The sequence below is a fragment of the Bufo gargarizans genome, chromosome 4, assembly GCF_014858855.1.
Source record: "Bufo gargarizans isolate SCDJY-AF-19 chromosome 4, ASM1485885v1, whole genome shotgun sequence".
NCBI lineage: Eukaryota > Metazoa > Chordata > Amphibia > Anura > Bufonidae > Bufo > Bufo gargarizans.
In genome coordinates, this window is record NC_058083.1 from 283,364,832 (window position 1) to 283,387,682 (window position 22,851).

The 22,851-nt window shown below is 43.5% G+C and overlaps 1 protein-coding gene across 2 annotated transcripts in view; it reads right to left on the reverse strand.

The window, feature by feature from the left end:
• Positions 1-672: 672 nt before the first annotated feature.
• POPDC3 (popeye domain containing 3) overlaps positions 673-22,851 on the reverse strand; it is a 55,205-nt gene continuing 33,026 nt past the window's right edge. For both annotated transcript variants that reach the window (XM_044290682.1, XM_044290683.1), the window contains exons 3-4: positions 4,410-4,518; positions 673-1,524 (exon numbers count right to left, since the gene is read on the reverse strand). In XM_044290682.1, coding sequence (XP_044146617.1) covers positions 1,213-1,524; positions 4,410-4,518 — 421 coding nt within the window. In that variant the 3' untranslated portion in view covers positions 673-1,212. The remainder of the gene's footprint in view (positions 1,525-4,409; positions 4,519-22,851) is intronic.

Genomic DNA, 22,851 nt, shown 5'->3' on the forward strand with positions numbered 1-22,851 from the left:
AGAAGTTATTAGTTCATACAATTGGTGCTGCGGTTAATGTTTTATATTGCACATCATGGAGAGTGAGTATGTTAGTCTGACTTGTTGCTGTCTGTTAGATTGATGAGTCAATTAGTTTGTTACTCACTGTTAGGTGATTTGTCGTTTAGCTGGTGCCGGTGGAATCCCACCCGGTACTCAGCTTCACTCGACCTGCTTGCTGGAAGCTTACGATATCTAGAGTTCTAGCTGTGTAAGTTATGCGCTGTAGTTGGTTTCCCACATGGTGTATTCCTGCATGCGCTTCGGCGTACAGTTCTTTCATAAAGTTCAGGGAAAGCCTTGGAGATTAAAGGGGTTTTCTGGGATTTTAATATTGATGACCTATCCTCAGGATAGGTCATCAATATCAGATCAGCACCCCGTTGAAGATAAGGCTGCGCTCCATGCCAGCTCAGCCTTCCCCTCAGTGTAATTACAAGCCATCCCATAGAAGTGAATGGGACAACTTGTAATTACACCTGCTCGCCGCTATGATGTTCAAGGCGAGCAGGTAAACAATGAAGGGAAGGCAACACTTGCTTCCAGCTTTAGCATACCATACGCAGAATAATCATGGCTATAATTTGTGTCTGCGTGACATGTAGGAACAAGAGGAAGAGCAATCACCGGAAAGAATAAAGACATTACAACTAAATGAAAAAAGTCTTTATTATGAATACAGGTTTTCTTGACTCATGATTAAGTAATGTTAGAAATTTCTAGTGGAATCCCTTACAAAACTGTTGATTGTATTTACAGTCTGGTTGTTGGAGAAGTTCCCAGTAATCGTCGGCTGTCAGAAATAAATAACTCTCATCTCTGTAGCTTGTGCTATAGAAAAAAAAGACAAGATTCAAGGGACCAGGGTACAGGATGCATGACAAGAACATCAACTGTTCTACATGCATTCTATTAAATTGGAAGTCGACTGGAAGATGCATCACATGTCTACTACATATTTATACTGGATACGGGGATTGAGGTTGTAATCTTACAAAATGCCTGATTTACCCTTAAGATAATACTAGGGGTGTTTGCAATGCCTTTTGTTTATGAAAATGGCAACTATTAGAAGGCATTGTGAAGAAACCAGTAGACACTGAGCATTATAAAACCTGAATATGAAGGAACTACTGCCTTTGATGAATGCAGTAAGTGGCACTTATGCTTTGCACAATTGATAAATATTGACTAAGTTGAAGAATGGTTTGGCCTCTTTGCTGCTTTTCTCCTTGTGGAAAAGTCCTGAACACGAATGATGGGGGCACCAGAGTGGGCCTGTTCAGGCAAGGACATGTGATAAAAGTTTGGAAGCCGTATGTCAAATCGAAATCCACTGTCCACAAACACCTTTTCATTCAATGCATAGAGCTTGTCTGCGATATCTCCCCTTATCAACATTGAGAAAAATCTCGAGATGAAGCGGTGTTTTGCAAATAGTAAGTAGAGTTTTTTTCTCCTCCATGTAATGTACTTGCACTTGGTTTCTGCAGTAAGTGTTACCTGAAAAACAGCATTAAATCCAGCATTACAACAATTCTCAGACACAAGTGTGGACACATAAAGACTGACCAGAAAATGTCAACCTGATTGACATTTTTTTATAGCTTGTCAGATATTTTGCGATAGTCTCAAGAGCCCCTGTTGTTTCCCCCATAGAGAATTACTGCACTGCAATTTTACCTTAAAGCAATAGCACGTGACTTAAAGAGGATGGGCCATCTTGCACATTGGTGGCATATCGCTAGGATTTGCCACCAATGTCTGATAGGTTCCTGTCACGGGTAATGGGGAGGAGATAACACCAGATAACACACAGAAGGAATAGACCGGAGTCTAGGCCTCAAAGCTAAGGGAGAGGGATGGTAACCTCCTAGGAATCCCTAGACCTCTCCCTGACTCCTGTCAGTATGAATAGACCCTGAAGGTGGAAATACTCATACACTGGAACCTTAGCCCTGGAGACTCTGGAAGTCCCTAGGAGTGGTGGCAGGGAATGAGACTACTGGTTCCTCCCCAGATGAAGGAACCAGCGTTTCCCTGAGGCCTAGACAACAACACACACAAATGAACAACAAAATGCAAAGCAAAATGCACTTAGCTAAAATAAGAATGGAGGAGCAGGAGATCCAAAGGAACAACACACCAGCTCAACCAACTCCAGCAGGAAATATCAACCGCATGGTAAGCAGTGTGAGTCAGAACTAAATAGAGCCTCAGTAATGACCACAAGCTGCACCTGACAAGAGGTGTGGTCATTACAAAACAACAACACTGAAAACAGGGAGACTGTCACATACCCGCCAGTCTCTTAGATCTTCTCACCTCTGTCATGGGAGGGACTGTGACAGTTCCGGTCCCAACGATGGGACAAGCACCTATCTCTAGAACGGAGCCCACAGAGTGAAGGAGAGCAGACTGTGCATGCATGGCCTCCCTCGATTAATTTCGAAGGGAGTACCGAAAATAACTGAGCTGCATGCTCGGCTATTTTATGAAGTCCCATAAAATGAATGCGAAGCACAGCATGCAAGTGCAGCCACTGCTCCATTCACTTCTATAGGGCTGACAGAAATGGCTTGGCTATTTTCCGCAGTTCAACAGAAATGAGGGCAGGCTCTATTCTAGAGAAAGGTGTGGGTCCCACCTATCAGACATTGGTGGCATAACATAGCAATGTGTGAGATGGGCCAACCCCTTTAAATAGAATCTGTCACCACAATTCTGGACAATGGCTACACATAAGTACTACACATAAGGCCATCAGATCGCCATCTTTTATTTCCTTACTGCCCCCCTTCCCCCGCTGTCAGCACTGAAAGCTGAGCTGAAATACACAGTCCAGACTGCTGTGTTGTGCAAACTTAATAGAGAGGACTCATGTGCACATATACAGCAGTCCTGAAAATGTATTTTAGCACATATTTAAATGCCAACAGCAGGGGAACTGGGGACAGTAAGAAGATAAAAAATGGCAATCTGGACTCCTTATCTGCGGTGCTACTTATGTATTTCAGCAAATACTCCAAGATTGTGGTGACTGATTCCCTTTAAGGTCGCCATACACATTAGAAAGAAGTATTCTGAGCAAACGATTGCCTTGTAAATGATCACTTTGATGAGACATATTTTAGTCCATATTGGCCATTACTGTTGTTCAATTGGCCACACATGGTCAATGAACCTCGGCGATGAATGAAAGATCTTTCTGGCAACATTTCGTCAAAGAAAGATCTTTTGTTCACAAACAATCTTTCTTTAAATGAAAGACCTTTCTTCAGGCTTTCGAACTAAAATTTCAGACAATGATGGTCTGTCATTGATAGGCTAAGGCTACTTTCACACTTGCGGCAGCAGGGTCTGGCAGGCTGTTCCGGCGTGGGAACAGCCTGCCGGATCCGTGCTAACGCTAGCCCACCGTGCCACCGGAAGTCCGCTCCAGACCCATTCACTATAATGGGGTGCGGGCTGGATATCCAGATGCAGCAAACAAGCAGAGAGTCAGCTGGACAAAAACAGCAGCCTGCTTTAATTTTTGTTTGGCCGCCTCTCGGCATATTTGCCGTGCTGCTGCTGGACCTCCAGCCCACCCCCATTATAGTGAATGGGGCCAGAGCGGACTTCCAGCAGCACGTGGGCTACAGCTAGCACCGATACGGCAGGCTGTTCCCCCGCCGGAACAGCCTGCCGGACCCTGCTACCACAAGTATAAAAGTAGCCTAAAACGATCATTTGTTTTGTTTGAAATTGTCCATGCTGAGCAACTTTAGATTTAGGCTACTTTCACACTGGCGTTTTGGTTTCCGTTTGTGAGATCCATTCAGGGATCTCACAAGTGGTCTAAAACGGATCAGTTTTGCCCTTAATGCATTCTGAATGGATAAGGATCCGCTCAGAATGCATCAGTTTGGCTCCGTTCCGCCTCCATTCTGCTTTGGAGGTGGACAGCAGAACGCAGCTTGCAGCATTTTGGTGTCCGTCTGACAAAACGGATGCGTTTGTGCAGATCCATGATGGATTCGCACCAAACGCGTATGAGTACCTTTAAGTGATAAAGTACCTGTGTATGAGTACCTTTAAGTGATAAAGCCATGTGGTCCTAGCCATGAACTAATCTCTGCAAAGTTAAATGTTGGGACCTAAATGTCTTCAGCTCATGAACTCCCTGCTACACGGTGACAGCTCCTGGGAGGAGGAATTTGTCAGCATGCAATTCCTCAGTAGAAGCCAATGTACAGTAGATCAAAGCTCCCTCTATTTTAGATATATCTATTTCTCAGTCCACATAAATCTGTTAAATAACATGAAATCCTCACTGATAAAACAATAAACTCCCATTTATTGTTAATAGGCATAAATCAGCTACGGTTTGACAAAACACGTCTTACCTGAAAAACACCCTCTTCAGAAGGTCTCAGAGAGTCCCATTCTGGAGAATCCAAAAACTGAAGTGGAAAAATATAATGAAGAAACTCTCCATCAACTGTCACACGTATTCTGTAAAATTGATAAGATATCGATTATCACACTGAAATGCCACATCTCTAGTCATCACATGGCTGCTGACACCATAAGGCTACATTAGGGATGGGTTATGAATAGCACAAATTAAAGCTGCGTATAATGCGGCTGAAAAACTAATCAGGAGCCAATATGAACAATCACAATATATTAGTAAATGCATTGTATTAAAGGGGTTATCCAATTTCAAGAACCCCCCCACATGTGCCGGGCCCCTCACCTGTAATATACTCACCCCGCTCCTGGTCCCTGAATCGCCGTTGCTGCTTCTACCTGCACATGGATGAAAACATCCAGTGTCCGGGGGGAGCAGCCAATGGCAGGTGGGGACAGGGACGAGCCTCCCTAGTGTCACCCGCAATGCTAGGGAGGCTCGTCCCTGTCCCCGCCTGCCATTGGCTGCTCCCCCCTTCCCCGACACTGGATGTTTTCATCCGTGTACAGGAAGAAGCAGCAACGGCGGTGCGAGTACCAGGAGCGGGGTGAGTATATTACCAGTGAGGGGCCTGGCACATGTGTTTTTTTTTCTTGAACTTGGAATTGGATAACCCCTTTAACTTTCTCTGTATGCGGAAGAGACACAACCCCTTTAACGACGAATGGTTCTTAATAAATTTGGTGCCTCTTTGCCTGTCCATGCGCTAGAATTAATGCCTGCTATGAACCCCTAGTAATAACAATGAGGTTAATTCACACGTGCAGGTTATAGTCTCAGATTTCTTTTATTGAAATAGACATTGGCTTTTTTATTCAACATATGAACATGCCCTTAAAGGGTTTACAGTTCATATTTAGGGGTCTAAATTAGAGTTGAGCGAAGCGAGCTTCAGATGCTTAATCCAAAGTCGCTTCATTCAAAACTGTGGAATAATACTGTACGGAGATTAGTCTCCGTACAGTATTAGAATGTATGGGCTCCGATGAGCCGAAGTTAGTTATGCAGGCAGTCACTCGTGACTTCATTGATTAATTAAGTAGTTGATTTTTAAAGTGGAAAACTCGGCTTCGGTTCTGAGGTACAAGCCGAGTTCCGTTTCAAGTTTTAAAGTGGTTTTCCACTTAAAAAATCAACTACCGAAGTTATTAAACGAAGTCACATGCAACTTTGTGAATAACTAACTTTGACTCATTAGAGCCCATACATTCTAATACTGTACGGAGACAAATCTCCGTACAGTATTATTCCGAAGTTTTGAACAAAGTGACTTCTGATTAAGCATCTGAAGCTCGCTTCGCTCAACTCTAGTCTAAAATTTCAGGAGTCCTTAGTCAGACTCATTCCCTAAAGTACCAGGAAACCTAGGCTTACCAGATTTCTATTAACTCCTTAAAGCAAAATCACATACATGCATTAGGGGGATGTTTGAAGTGGGCTCACAAGCTCCATAAATGGCGAGTTTCAGCTGTACAATAGAGAAAACAGCTGCTAGCAGAGACCTGGATTGGAGATGACACCGATCGTAGTCATTTAACCCCTTTGATGCCACAATCAATAGCGACCGCGGTATTTGAGGGGTTAGGCAGAGGGAGAAGGCTTTTATTTTATTAGAAGTAGTAAAACATAATAGATATTATATAAATTTGGTATCGCCATAATACTGACCTGCAGAATAGGATTGTCATGTCATTTATAACTTACAGTGGACACCGTAAAAACAAAACCCCAAAAAATTGCAGAATTATGAGGTTTTTTTCAGTGTTATCCACAAATAATATTTCAGTAGAAGATCTAAATAGAATAGACTAGGCCTCAGATCTTTCTTTTCAAAAGGTTTAAAAAACTGTTAGACTAAGTTGTACAGGAAAACCCTTTTTTATCAAAAGAGATTCCCCACCTTCTCCCACATACTCACCTCTTTTATGGTGCCATTCTCTGCGCGTCTGGTCAAGTCCTTCTCCCGCTATCTGTTTACAGACTGTATTGGTGACAAGCACAGTGACGGTGATGTCAACAGTGGCGAGCAGATATTTGGCAGTGGAATACACAGGGAATGGCTGCAGCAGTCACATGGCATCTATCTGCACGTCACCACTACAGTCTGTAACCAGCGTCACAGAGAACAGCATCAGCGAAACAGGTACTTTAATATATTTTTTAGAACATTTGGAGACATTAGTAGAATTTGAATTGCTATAAAGATCACCCTATCCTTTTCGATGCAGCAATACTGGACTGACCCTCTAAGCCAGGGATGCTCAACCTGCGGCCCTCCAGCTGTTGCAAAACTACAATTCCCAGCATGCCCTAATAGCTGTAGGCTGTCCAGGCATGCTGGGAGTTGTAGTTCTGCAACAGCTGGAGGGCCGCAGGTTGAGCATCCCTGCTCTAGGCTGATATATAATTATTATTTTCATTATTAATAATCAAACCTACACTCAAGTTAATTTACGGTATATGCACCCAATGAAAAAAAAAAATCCTTTTTATCCAAGCCTCTCAGTTTTTTTTTGCCAATATTCAAAGGGACGATATAGTGATTACTGAGACTAACCCTACCATCTTCCCTTTCCTGAACTGCGTTGCTCCACTATCCTAGGATTCAATACACAAAGCCCCTCTCAGTTACTCAAAGAACGTCTTAATGAAGTTTGGCATTATCTCCATCCTGGTAAGAGAGACTTTGGGCCAGATTTATCATTACACTTACATCTCAATCCACTTTTACATATGTCCAAAGTCTCTTTTGGCTAAGTCAGATTTATTAATGGTCCTTTAATACTGTGATGAATGTGGTTTGATGGTAGCAGTTTATCCTTCAGTAAGTGGCTTTACAAAAGTTGCACGTCTTTACGAAAAAGTCGCATGTTCTATTAAAAAGTCGCATAAGATAAGCATGGTCCTCACTGGAGTGAAATTGTGCAATTTTTAGCGACTTTTAAAATTGTCGCATTAGGAAATCTGTCTAGAGATTAATTAACATAAGAAAACACACCCAGAAAACTGGCGAGCATAGTGCAGAGCCAATAGAAATTTGCAAATTTTTGCGCAGTTTTAGCAGTTGCGATTTTTTCACTCCATTATTTTGACTTGAGCTAATGATAAATCTGGCCCATACCTTTATTCTTTCCTCATACAACTCATTTTCATAATCAATCATTTCTTCATAAATAGCTATTTGTTTGCTAGAATCCATGAAGGGTCCATTGGACTTATAACCTGGTCTGATCACAACCCTATTTTTCTTACTGTACCTGAGCAATGACATGGGGGGGCTGATGGCTGACATAAGGGGCTGATGGCTGACGGCTGACATAATGGGCTGATGGCTGACATAAGGGGCTGATGGCTGACATGGGGGGCTGATGGCTGACATGGGGGGCTGATGGCTGACATAAGGGGCTGATGGCTGACATGGGGGGCTGATGGCTCACATAAGGGGCTGATGGCTGACATGGGGGGCTGGGAGCTGATGGCTGACATAAGGGACTGATGGCTGACATAACGGGCTGATGGCTGACATAAGGGGCTGATGGCTGACATAGGGGGGTGATGGCTGACATAAGGGGCTTATGGCTGACATGGGGGCTGATAGATGGCTAAAGCTTGGGGGTTGGATCTGAGCCATTGGGGGTTTGATCTGAGGTCTGATTAACATTGGGGGTCTAATTTCTAGTCTGACCTGAGGTGTAATGAAAAATATTTTTTATTATTGTTCTACTCTAAAACCTAGGTGCGTCTTAAAAGGCGAAAAATACAGTACAATGCAGCAGAGACCAGTGCAGCAGAGACCAGTGTAGCAGAGACCAGGTGCAGCAGAGACCAGGTGCAGCAGAGACCCTAGTCAGTTTATATAGTAGTTATATAGTGTTATATATTTTAATATGCACCTTGTGTTTTGTTATGCGCGTGAATCAGTCAGGTCCGACTAGCACCCCCAAAGCCCCGCCTACACCCTAAGCCCCGCCCCAGAACCACCACCCCCTTCCCCCCGGTCCCTGGGAAAACCTGTAGAACTGTGGCAGAATTGCTTTTTTCCCCAATTCCACCCCATTTGGAAATTTTTTCCTGCTCCCCACTATATCATATGCAATATTAAATGGTGACATTGGAAAGTACAACTTTGTCCTGCAAAAAACAGCTAAGTGAAGGGAAAAATAAAAAAGTTATGGCTCTAAGAAGGCAGGGGGCGCAAAAAACAAAAACGCAAAAATGGAAAAAACCTCAGTGTAGAAAGGGTTAACCAAAGGCCCGGCTTCATTTAGTTTCCCTAATATGTAAATATGTATCCCTGCAGCTAAACTATTGCTTACATGACCAATCAATGCTGCTCATAGCAATGGCTAGTCTGTAACAAGCACCCTGCTCACATAAATGGTTAACACCATCAGCGGTGGTAATAGTGTAATTAATCAAGTGTCCATGTTGGTAACGGTACTGCTTCAAACCACTGAATGAAAAACTTCTGGAGGGAAAATCAGTCTTATTAACAGATCTATAGAAATGATCCTGTATAGCAATATACCTAAATCGATTGCAGACTAGAAATTCCTGCCCATCCCCGACGTGCTCCAGAGCGCGCCTGTAACCTTAGCCAAGAAGCAATGTTTCCTAGGGTCCCTGCGTATCTGCAGGTCATCTCTCTATTTCTGGCACGCATTCAGTGCATTCTCCATTATCCTATTTGGGAATGTGCTCTTTGTAAAAAGCCACCCAGAGCAGAAGGGCCTCTCGTTGTGACAAGTAACAAGTGTATGAAAAGTGATAAGGTTTGGTGACAAATCTCTGCCACTTCTGGAGATTTACATTCACATCTAAGGGATGGATGAAGGCTGTGTAAATGTCACGGAGCACAGTGACCAAATTAGGTAACGTCATCGTCTTTCTTCACCCCTTAGTGACCAGCCTGGTTTGGGGACACAGTGACCAAGCAATTTTTGTTTTTTATTTCCCTTAGTGTAGTCGTATAAAGGCTTGTTTTTGGTGCGGCAAGTTGTAGTTTTTACTGGTACCATTTTAGGCCGAATGCACACAGCCGTGAGCGGTCCGTGATGACACGGTCTGGATTCCTGCTGAGAGCAGGAGCGCACTGCGTCATTGGTTGCTATGATGCCGTGTGCGTCATGCCGCTGCTGCACTACAGAAGTACACTCGTGGTGATACCAAGTGTGTGGAGGGGTGAGGGTTTTTTATTTTTGCAGGTTTTTTCCATTAAGGCTACATGCACACGAACGCATTTCCGTGTCCGCTCCGTTTTTTTTTTGCGGATAGGATGCGGACCCATTCATTTCAATAGGTCCGCAAAAAATGCGCACACCATGTGCTGTCCGCATTAGTATGTCCGTTCTGTAGCCTCGCAAAAAAATATAACATGTCCTATTCTTGTTAGTTTTAGGCATTGTTACAATGGATCCACAAAACACATACAACGTTTGTGTGCATGTAGCCTAAAAGGTATTTTTTCAATGGAAAATGGTGTGTTTTGTTTTAGGCTCCATGCACATGAATGTTGTTTGTTTCCGTGTCCGTTCCGGTTTTTTTTTGCGCATAGGATGCGGACCTATTCATTTCAATGGGTCCGCAAAAATGCGGACAGCACACTGTGTGCTGTCCACATCAGTATGTCCGTTCCATAGCCCCGCAAAGAAAATAGAACATGTCCTATTCTTGTCCATTTTAGGCATTGTTACAATGGATCCGCAAAAAAAACAAATGGCATCCACAATTTGCGGACGAGCAAAACACATACGGTCGTGTGCATGTAGCTTAACATTTTTTTTCCAATGTAATAAAAGTTTAACTTTTATTTTTACAATTGATTAGTCCTACAAGGGGACTTTAACATGCAATCTTCTGATCACTTTTATAATACACTGTACTGCTTATGCAGTGCAGATTATTAGAGTGTCAGAACGATTCTAATAGACATGCACTGCAGGCAGACGTGGGAGCCTTCATTAGATCCCCAGCTGCCCTACTAAGGCCCCTTCACACGGGCGTCACGGGTGAGGGCCGGATGCGTTCAGGGTGCATTGCGGGAAACCCACGTGAATAGGCACGCAATTGAAGTCAGTTTTGCCTGCGATTGCGTTCCGATGTTCAGTTTTTTCCACGCAAGTGCAATGCATTTTGCACGCGCGTGATAAAAAACTGAATGTGGTACCCAGACCCGAACCCAGACTTCTTCACTAAATTTCGGGTTTGGTGTTCTGTAGATTTTATTATTTTCCATTATAACATGGTTATAAAGGAAAATAATAGCATTCTTTAGTACAGAATGCAAAGTATAATGTCAATTGAGGGTAAAAAATAAATAAATTATGAACTCCCTCATCCACTTGATCGCGCAGCCGACATTGTCTTCTTACTTCTTCTTTCAGGACCTGCAAAAGGACCTTTGATGACATAATCACGCTCACCACGTGGTGACGTCAGCGCAGGTCCTGGTGAATGAAGATAGAAGGATCTTGCGTGGCGAGCACGATTACGTCAAGAAAGGTCCTTTTGCAGGTCCTGAAGGAAGAAGAAAGAAGAGATGCCGGCTGCGCGATCAAGTGGATGAGGGTAGTTAATTTGTATTTATTTTTTAACCCCTCAAGGCACATTTTACTAAGCATTCTGTATTAAGAATGCTATTATTTTCCCTTATAACAATGTTATAAGGAAAAATAATACAGTGATTAGACTTTAATGGGGTTGCTCATCCTTATCATCTCCTAGCAACCATGAAAATTGCACCGCATCCGCACTTGCTTGCGATTTTCACGCAGCCCCATTCATTTCTACGGGACCCGTGTTGCGTTAAGAAGGCAGAATATAGAACATGCTGCAATTTTCACGCAACGCACAAGTGATGCGTGAAAATCACCGCTCATCTGCACAGCCCCATTGAAGTGCACCCCATGCATTGCACCCGCACGGAATTCTCACTCGTGTGAAAGGGGCCTAACGCTGGGTTCACACCTGAGCGTTCGGGATGTCGCGCTCTGTATGCGCGATTGTATCGGCGTTTGCAATCGCGCATACAGAGACAAGCGAACGCCCATTGTCGCGCGTTCCCGAAAGTCTATGTACGGGAACGCGCGACAAGACGCCTCAAAGAAGCTCATGTACTTCTTGGGGCGTTGGGCGGTTTACAGCGCGATCGTACGTGCTGTAAAACGCCCAGGTGAGAACCATTCCCATAGGGAAGCATTGGTTTCTCCTTGTTGAGCGTTTTACAGCGCGTAGGAACGCGCTGTAAACCGCTCAGGTGTGAACCCAGTCTAAGACATCAGCACTCTGGAATCTCATTTGTGCCTGAGAGAGGGAGCACCTAAGGGGGCTGATCCAGGCTGTTAGAGAAAGAGCTTGGCTGTCATGTGAGAACCTTCCCCTCCATCTGAAGGTATTAACCCCTTAAAGACCTCCGCCCTACATGTACAGCGGAAGTTGTCACTTTAAAGATGGCACCTGCTTGCTAGGACACCGGATTTCTGAGGTTTTAAACAGCAGAGGATCAGGGCTAATGTCTGCTGTGATCAGCCATAAGGTTCCAGCATCTGAGTGGTGAAATTGCAGGAGCCACATGTTCCTGCGCTGGTAACAGGCTCCCCGGCTGAGATTAGGGAAGCTGTTATATACAAGTGTTAGCCCCAAGCCAAATTGAGGCACCGATAAATATTACTGGTATATTCCAATACAGGCCTACAGGTGGTAGCATTGCATTGGAATATACTGAATGCCATGTTTCGTGATGGATAAATATCCATCACAGAATACAATTTGCAGTCTAATGATTCCTTGTTATAGTCACCAAGGGTGAAGTAAAAAAAAAAAAAGGGTTTAAAAACATTCAAAAAGTAAAAAATACAAAAGTTCAAATCACCCTCCCAAAATTCTAATAAAAATCATAGGCATCCCCTCATCCTACAACGATTCTACTATTAAAATATAAAAATATTTATCCTATACACAAAAATATAAAAAGTTATAGGGGTTAGAATATGGCAAGAAAAATAAAAAATATATTTTTTTTTCCAGTATTGATACACAAGAAAACACAGGACCTGCAGGAGGCGAGACCCAGCAACCCAACAACACCCTAGCTGTCAAGCCAAACCCCCACCAACTCACCATGCAGCACCGCACAATGTGAACAGATCTCAAAAGCTTAAGGCCTCTTGCACACAAACGTTTTTTTTTCCGTTTCCGATCTTGCGGATTCCGTTTGCGATCCGTTTGCGAACCATTCATCTCAATGATTCTGCAAAAAAAAACGGAATCTACTCTGTATGCATTCTGTTTCTGCATTTCCGTTCCGCTGAAAGATAGAACTTGTCCTAATATTGCCCGTAAATAACGATCCGTGGCTCCATTAAAATCAATAGGTCCACAAAAAAATCAACGGAATGCATCCGTATGTCTTCCGTATCCGTTCCGTTTTTTGCGGAACCATCTATTGAAAATGTTATGCCCAGCCCAATTTTTTTATGTACTTACTGGTTAAACATTATTGTATGCTTCCGTTTCCGATTCGCAAAAAACGGATCAAAAACGGAAACCAAACGGAAAAACAGAACGACAAAATGGGACGGAAGAGGAAACGCTACTGAAATGAAAAATGGAAAACCGGGTCCGTGGAAAAACAGACTGCAAAATACAGAAAAAGCTATACGGTCGTGTGCGAAAGCCTAATTTTGTTTTAATTAGCAGGAGAATGCATAAGGGCTAATAAGCTCCTACTCAGTCTCAGTTCAGGACTCTGAAACCATGTGGAGAGATGAGAATTTTAGATCTGTTCACATTGTGTGACTTTTCTAGTCTCAATTTGCATTTTATGCCAACCTCACCAATTTAATGAAAAGGTGATGGTGATGGCAGATTGTCGGTGGGGCCATCGGCCCTGGGTCATTCATCATTATTTGCACCAGAAACTGCCATAAATAATGACAAAAATATATGGCAGCTAGGCTGCTTATTCCAGCGCACGGACTGTCGGATGAGCCATGCTGGTATCTCATCAAAAATGATATGGCTTCTCTGGCAGCACAGGCCCCATCAAGACTGGCATAGCAGACAGTGGTCTTGATGAATCAGAACTAGAGATAAGCGAATACCTTGGAACTGAACACCAGTTCGGGAAATGGGTTTTTACAGTATAAATCAATTTCTGAAGTTATTATGCGAATTCTCGCGAGACTTCGCGAAGTAATAACTTCGGCTCATCGGAGCCAATACATTCTAATACTGTACGGAGCGCTTGCTCCGTACAGTATTGAAACAAAGTTTTATGTGAATCGACTTCGGATGTTTCATCCGAAGTCGATTCGCTCATCCCTAATTAGAACCTAAGTCTCCACAAAAATGGCTCACTATACACAATCCAATATCCACCTGCTTGATTAATATAGCATTTCTAGTTGTTGTCTTGGACGTACCATAGACTCTAATATGTAATGATAATTTAGTGAAAATTAAAAGAAAAATAAATACAGGTCCTTCTAAAAAAATTTGCATATTGTGATAGAGTTCATTATTTTCTGTAATGTACTGATAAACATTAGACTTTCATATATTTTAGATTCATTACACACAACTGAAGTAGTTCAAGCCTTTTATTGTTTTAATAGTGATGATTTTGGCATACAGCTCATGAAAACCCAAAATTCCTATTAAAAAAAATTAGCATATCATGTCATATCATATCAAAGGTTCTCTAAACGAGCTATTAACCTAATCATCTGAATCAACTAATTAACTCTAAACACCTGCAAAAGATTCCTGAGGCTTTTAAAAACTCCCAGCCTGGTTCATTACTCAAAACCGCAATCATGGGTAAGACTGCCGACCTGACTGCTGTCCAGAAGGCCATCATTGACACCCTCAAGCAAGAGGGTAAGACACAGAAAGAAATTTCTGAATGAATAGGCTGTTCCCAGAGTGCTGTATCAAGGCACCTCAGTGGGAAGTCTGTGGGAAGGAAAAAGTGTGGCAGAAAACGCTGCACAACGAGAAGAGGTGACCGGACCCTGAGGAAGATTGTGGAGAAGGACCGATTCCAGACCTTGGGGGACCTGCGGAAGCAGTGGACTGAGTCTGGAGTAGAAACATCCAGAGCCACCGTGTACAGACGTGTGCAGGAAATGGGCTACAGGTGCCGCATTCCCCAGGTCAAGCCACTTTTGAACCAGAAACAGCGGCAGAAGCGCCTGACCTGGGCTACAGAGAAGCAGCACTGGACTGTTGCTCAGTGGTCCACAGTACTTTTTTTGTGATGAAAGCTAATTTTGCATGTCATTCGGAAATCAAGGTGCCAGAGTCTGGAGGAAGACTGGGGAGAGGGAAATGCCAAAATGCCTGAAGTCCAGTGTCAAGTACCCACAGTCAGTGATGGTCTGGGGTGCCATGTCAGCTGCTGGTGTTGGTCCACTGTGTTTTATCAAGGGCAGGGTCAATGCAGCTAGCTATCAGGAGATTTTGAAGCACTTCATGCTTCCATCTGCTGAAAAGCTTCATGGAGATGAAGATTTCATTTTTCAGCACGACCTGGCACCTGCTCACAGTGCCAAAACCACTGGTAAATGGTTTACTGACCATGGTATTACTGTGCTCAATTGGCCTGCCAACTCTCCTGACCTGAACCCCATAGAGAATCTGTGGGATATTGGGAAGAGAAAATTGAAAGACGCAAGACCCAACACTCTGGATGAGCTTAAGGCCGCTATCGAAGCATCCTGGCCTCTATAACACCTCAGCAGTGCCACAGGCTGATTGCCTCCATGCCACGCCGCATTGAAGCAGTCATTTCTGCAAAAGGATTCCCGACCAAGTATTGAGTGCATAACTGAACATAATTATTTGAAGGTTGACTTTTTTTGTATTAAAAACACTTTTCTTTTATTGGTCGGATGAAATATGCTAATTGTTTGAGATAGGAATTTGGGGTTTTCATGAGCTGTATGCCAAAATCATCAATATTAAAACAATAAAAGGCTTGAACTACTTCAGTTGGTGTGGAATGAATCTAAAATATATGAAAGTCTAATGTTTATCAGTACATTACAGAAAATAATAAACTTTATCACAACATGCAAATTTTTTTAGAAGGGCCTGTATATAGTCATCATCCCACACCCTCTCCATTCCAGCACCGCCGCACCTATCTTCCCCATTGCCGCATCCATGATGTAATGCTTTGGCTGCAGCGATGGCAGGTCCATGTACGTAACCGCTTGTACCAATCACTGGCCTTGGCGGTATACATCAGACTGCTGAGGGCAGTGACTGCCCAAACTGGTCACATGTGGTATATGTTCACATCACTGCTGCAGTCAGGACAAAGCCAGCGGGGAGGACAAAGTGGTGGAGCTGCAGGGAGGTTCAGTACATTAAGTATAATTAATAGCGTCCCTTACTTTTTTTAAAACTATAAATATACAACTAAGACATCCCCTTTAAGGACTAAGTCTGTGTCCAGTTTGATAATTTAATGGCCATTAAATACTTCAATAGAAAAAAATAAAAAACACAAAAGCTATCTGCAAGCAGTCTACTTTCAGTCTTCTTTCACATACAGGTGAAACTTGAAAAATTTGAATATCGTGCAAAAGTCCATTTATTTCAGTAATGCAAATTAAAATAAATTGCATTAATGCAGCGTAAAATTAGAATATTGTGAAAAGGTTCAATATTCTAGGCTCAAAGTGTCAGCTAATTAATCCATACCCCCTAAGCAAGGGGTACATGAGATTAGGCCCCTTTGTTAGGCAGTTAGCGTTGGTTAGCGCCCACACCGCAGTCACTGATTCGTGATTTGTACTTTTATAGTATCTGTAAGTGATCAGAACTGATCACAGTCAGATCTATAATAGTATTAGTGTCACCTTAGCTCGCCCTCCACCCAAAACGCAGTGTTTGCCCGATCAGGCCTGATCGGTCACCCACACGTGCGTTCACCCACGCCCGCCCCGCCGCAGTAACAAAAAAATTATTATTTTTTATCACTGCACAATCACTTCACAAGCGCTGTGGCGATAAAAAAATCTGTTTTGATATTTCTTATCAATCGCAGCAGCTTCCGGTACTTCGCTAGCCTCACATTTGTAAGACAGGCTTGCTTTTTTTCTTGGGTAGTCTCAGGGAATACCCCCTAAATTTAGTTGACCAAATGGCAAATAAGGGGTATTCTTCTGAAGAGGCCTACAGGCTTCTGACCCAGTCGGATGAGGAATGGAAACCCTCATCTGACGAATCCAGCGGGTCAGAATACGAACCTGTAGAAAGCAGTGGCAGTCTGACCCAAAGTTCGGACGAGGAGGTTGAGGTCCCTGATACCACCAGGCGTACCCGGCCCCGTGTTGCGCAGGATCCACTTCAAGGGCAGCAGAGTGGGGCTGGCGCTGTCGGATTACGTGGTGAGGCATACACCAGCAGCGCAGCCCATCCTGGACCTAGTACCAGCACTGCCGTACAACATGGTGAAGTGGCGAGCACCAGAAGGGCAGTTGAAGCTGGTACCGTGGCACGTGCAGTAGTTCACCCATCGCAGCCACCGCACAGACAGGCCCGTAGACCTCCTAGAGTCCCTGAGGTGATTGGCAGCCCCCAACTTCAGCCGCACCAGTAGTTCCCCCTTTCACCGCCCAGTCTGGAGTTCGGGTTGAGACAGCTCAGATCGGTTCGGCACTGGGGTTTTTTGAGCTGTTCTTGACTGCGGAGCTCTTGGACTTAGTTGTGGCAGAAACAAATCGGTATGCCACTCAATTTATAGCCGCCAACCCGGGAAGCTTTTATGCCTAGTCTTTCCGGTGGAAACCCGTCCAAGTTTCCAAATTTAAAATTTTTCTGAGCCTTCTCCTCAACATGGGCCTAACCAAAAAGCATGAATTGCGGTCATATTGGTACACAAACCCAATTCATCACATGCCCATGTTCTCTGCTGCCATGTCCAGGACACGATTTGAGACAATCCTGCGTCTCCTGCACTTTAGTGACAACAGCACCTCTCGTCCCAGAGGCCACCCAGCTTTTGACCGGCTCCACAAAATTCGGCCCCTCATAGACCACCTTAACACCAAATTTGCAGATTTGTATACCCCTGAGCAAAACATCTGCATAGACGAGTCCCTTATACATTTTACCGGGCGCCTTGGCTTCAAACAATACATCCCAAGCAAGCGCGCCCAGTATGGGGTCAAATTGTATAAGCTCTGTGAAAGGGCCATAGGCTATACCCACAAATTTCGGGTCTATGAGGGTAAAGATCAGACCCTGGAGCCGGTCGGTTGCCCTGACTACCTGGGGAGCAGTGGGAAGACAGTCTGGGACTTGGTGTCACCCTTATTGGGCAAGGGGTACCATCTTTATGTGGACAATTTCTACACAAGTGTGCCCGTCTTCAGGCATTTGTTTCTAGAACAGATTAGCTGCTGTGGCACTGTGCGACCTAGTAGCCGGGGCTTCCCCCAACGGCTCGTTACCACCCGTCTTGCAAGGGGGAAGAGGGCTGCCTTGTGTAATGAAGAACTGCTTGCGGTGAAATGGAGAGACAAGCGTGACGTTTACATGCTCTCCTCCATTCACGCAGACACGACAATCCAAATTTAACGAGCAACCGGAGTCATTGAAAAGCCCCTCTTGGTCCACGACTATAATTTGCTCATGGGAGGGGTGGACTTCAATGACCAGATGTTGGCTGCCTATTTACTTTCCCGCAGAACCAGATGCTGGTATAAGAAGGTGTCTGTATATTTAATTCAATTGGCACTGTATAATAGTTTTGTTCTCTACAGTAAGGCTGGGAGAACAGGATCCTTCCTCAAATTTCAGGAAGAGATCATCGAGAACCTCCTGGATGTGGCCCTGCCCACCAGTGTAGTGAGCCGTCTACATGAGCAACATTTCCCCAATGTCGTTTCTGGTACCTCAAACCAACCGCCACCCCTAAAAAGATGTCGTGTCTGTAGCAGGAGTGGAATAAGCGTGACACCCGCTATTTCTGTCCTGACTGTCCTGACCACCCTGCCCTATGCTTAGGGGAGTGTTTCCGGAAGTACCACACACAGGTACACTTAGCATAGGGATTGCATCTCACAGGACAGGCACACAGGGCTATTAGGGCCCTTTCACTCACAGCTGCTGCAAACCTCTCCTTTCACCTGGGACAAAGTGTATAATGTACTTCGCCACATCTCTGGGCGATTTGTGCTTTGCACATTGTCCCATGGGGAAGGAGAGGTTTGTCCTATAAAAGGCAAAAAAAAAAAAAAACACCGGTAAGCAAAAAAGTTAATGTTCTGTTCAAAAAGTTAAAGTTTATAAAAGTTAATGTTCCGTTCAAATGTTATATAATGTTAATAAATTTATTGCGTTGCGGCCTGTTTTTTTATTTTTTGTTTTGTTTTCTTTACCTTCTAGGTGGACCAACCGATCGACTAGCTGGAGCACTGATGTGCATTCTGACAGAAGCATTGCGCTGCTGTCAGATTACCCAAAAGTCGGTGTATGCGGCGCTGCAAGACGAGATTTCTCCTCTGCAGTAAAAAAGATATGTTTGCAGAGGCTTATGAGCTGAGGGGGCGGAGGTGTTCATATGCTTTGGCAAACACTTTGTATATAAAAAAAAAAATCCCGGCAATGATTTATTCATCCACATCGATTGATGTAAATGGAGAAATCGGGTTTGCCAGGGCATACGAGCTAAGTGGGTTTGGATGTTGGGCGGAGCTCCTATGTCCTGGCACTTTTTTGCAGCCTAGGTGGGCAAAGGGGCCCACATTCTAAAGAGCACCTTTAGGATTTCACAGGGCATTTTTTACACATTTTGATTTCAAACTACTTCTCACGCATTAGGGCCCCTAAAATGCCAGGGCAGTATAACTACCCCACAAGTGACCCCATTTTGGAAAGAAGACACCCCAAGGTATTCCGTGAGGGGCATGGCGAGTTCCTAGAATTTTTTTTTTGCACAAGTTAGCGAAAAATGATGATTTTATTTTATTTTTATTTTTACTTACAAAGTCTCATATTCCACTAATTTGTGACAAAAAATAAAAACTTCCATGAACTCACTATGCCCATCACGAAATACCTTGGGGTGTCTTTTTTCCAAAATGGGGTCACTTGTGGGGTAGTTATACTGCCCTGGCATTTTAGGGGCCCTAATGCGTGAGAAGTAGTAGAATCAAACTGTGTAAAAAATGCCCTGTGAAGTCCTAAAGGTGCTCTTTAGAATGTGGGCCCCTTTGCCCACCTAGGCTGCAAAAAAGTGTCACACATGTGGTATCGCCGTACTCAGGAGAAGTTGGGCAATGTGTTTTGGGGTGTCTTTTTACATATACCCATGCTGGGTGAGAGAAATATCTCTCTAAAAGACAACTTTTCCCATTTTTTTATACAAAGTTGTCATTTGACAGAGATATTTCTCTCACCCAGCATGGGTATATGTAAAAAGACACCCCAAAACACATTGCCCAACTTCTCCTGAGTATGGCGATACCACATGTGTGACACTTTTTTGCAGCCTAGGTGGGCAAAGGGGCCCAAATTCTAAAGAGCACCTTTAGGATTTCACAGGACATTTTTTACACATTTGAATTTCAAACTACTTCTCATGCATTAGGGCCCCTAAAATGCCAGGGCAGTATAACTACCCCACAAGTGACCCCATTTTGGTAAGAAGACACCCCAAGGTATTTCGTGATGGGCATAGTGAGTTCATGGAAGTTTTTATTTTTTGTCACAAGTTAGTGGAATATGAGACTTTGTAAGAAATAAAAAATAAAAATAATCATATTCCGCTAACTTGTGACAAAAAATAAAAAGTTCTATGAACTCACTATGCCCATCAGCGAATACCTAAGGGTGTCTACTTTCCGAAATGGGGTAATTTGTGGGGGTTTTCTACTGTCTGGGCATTGTAGAACCTCAGGAAACATGACAGGTGCTCAGAAAGTCAGAGCTGCTTAAAAATGCGGAAATTCACATTTTTGTACCATAGTTTGTTTGTAAACACTATAACTTTTACCCAAAATTTTTTTTTTACCCAAATTTTTTTTTATCAAAGACAAGTAGAACAATAAATTTTGAGAATTTTTATTTTTTAAATTACAACTAAAGTTAAAATTTTTATTTTTTGCTAAAATTTCGGTAAATTTCGATTAATAACAAAAAAAGTTAAAATGTCAGCAGCAATGAAATACCACCAAATGAAAGCTCTATTAGTGGGAAGAAAAGGAGGTAAAATTCATTTGGGTGGTAAGTTGCATGACCGAGCAATAAACGGTGAAAGTAGTGTAGTGCAGAATTGTAAAAAGTGGTCTGGTCATTAAGGGTGTTTAAGCTAGGGGAGCTGAGGTGGTTAATGGAGTAGGCGAGCATTCCCGTATCATCCAGGAATGCCAGATCCAGAAAACTCTGGCTTAGGAATTGGCTGCTGTGCTTCAGTCATTTCTCCAGTCCTCATCTACACAGTGCACACTTTCTGCAGTGTTCCCACAGATTCATGGTACTTTCACACTTTGTAAAAAAAAAAGTGGATCCAGCACCTTGACAGTTTCATGAGTGAAGATTTTTTTTTCCAGCAGTGAATTACAGTGGCAATAAAACACATCCTCATCAAATCCCGCTTTAGTCTACGCGTTTCGAACAAAGCATGTTCTTACTCATGACTATCTGACCAATTAAAAAATCAACGTATATAGAGGTTTATTCCTCCCTCCCACATGAGCAAGGGGAGGAGAAAGAAAGAATTCAGGTGTATATACTAATTTAGTTGATTAAGGGTGGGTCACTTGCCTAACTTTGTTTTCAGAGAACAAATATATAGAACTTTTTAAAAATACATAGCATATAGCCTGAACATGTACGGGGGGGGGGGGGGGGTTAAAAGAAACTGAATGGCGTGAAAAATATAACTTGGCTAGACTCTCAGTACTAAAATCTACAAAGTTAAAATAAGATAGCCAACAATTATTCCATAGGAAAAAAACGCAGTGTCTGAACCTCCACCTATACTGCTAGGATCATCAGTGTCTGAACCTCCACCTATACTGCCAGGTTCATCAGTGTCTGAACCTCCACCTATACTGCCAGGTTCTTCAGTGTCTGAACCTCCACCTATACTGCCAGGTTCATCAGTGTCTGAACCTCCACCTATACTGCCAGGTTCATCAGTGTCTGAACCTCCACCTATACTGCCAGGTTCATCAGTGTCTGAACCTCCACCTATACTGCCAGGTTCATCAGTCTCTGAACCTCCATCTATACTGCCAGGTTCATCAGTGTCTGAACCTCCACCTATACTGCCAGGTTCATCATTGTCTGAACCTCCACTTATACTGCCAGGTTCATCAGTGTCTGAACCTCCACCTATACTGCCAGGTTCATCAGTGTCTGAACCTCCACCTATACTGCCAGGTTCTTCAGTGTCTGAACCTCCACCTATACTGCCAGGTTCTTCAGTGTCTGAACCTCCACCTATACTGCCAGGTTCATCAGTGTCTGAACCTCCACCTATACTGCCAGGTTCATCAGTGTCTGAACCTCCACCTTTACTGCCAGGTTCTTCAGTGTCTGAACCTCCGCCTATACTGCCAGGTTCATCAGTCTCTGAACCTCCATCTATACTGCCAGGTTCATCAGTGTCTGAACCTCCACCTATACTGCCAGGTTCATCATTGTCTGAACCTCCACTTATACTGCCAGGTTCATCAGTGTCTGAACCTCCACCTATACTGCCAGGTTCATCAGTGTCTGAACCTCCACCTATACTGCCAGGTTCTTCAGTGTCTGAACCTCCACCTATACTGTCAGGTTAATCAGTGTCTGAACCTCCACCTATACTGCCAGGTTCATCAGTGTCTGAACCTCCACCTATACTGCCAGGTTCATCAGTGTCTGAACCTCCACCTTTACTGCCAGGTTCTTCAGTGTCTGAACCTCCGCCTATACTGCCAGGTTCATCAGTGTCTGAACCTCCACCTATACTGCCAGATTCATCAGTATCTGAACCTCCACCTATACTGCCAGGTTCATCAGTGTCTGAACCTCCACCTATACTACCAGGTTCATCAGTGTCTGAACCTCCACCTATACTGCCAGGTTCATCAGTGTCTGAACCTCCACCTATACTGCCAGGTTGTCTTGGATATAACATGTTAAAGATAAAATTAAAAACAAAGATAGAACAGCTACATAAGGCGATTGCAACTATAAGACAACACCAAATGTTGCAGAATACAAATATGATCAGTAAATATGCATCAATTCCTTTCTTAGATTCAAACCTGCAGGATGTCTGGTGTTTAATCTAAAAATCCAGAAGGCTTCTCTCTGGGCAATTAACCTTTTCAGGTCTCCTCCTCTCTTCGGAGTAAAGACACGTTCTATAG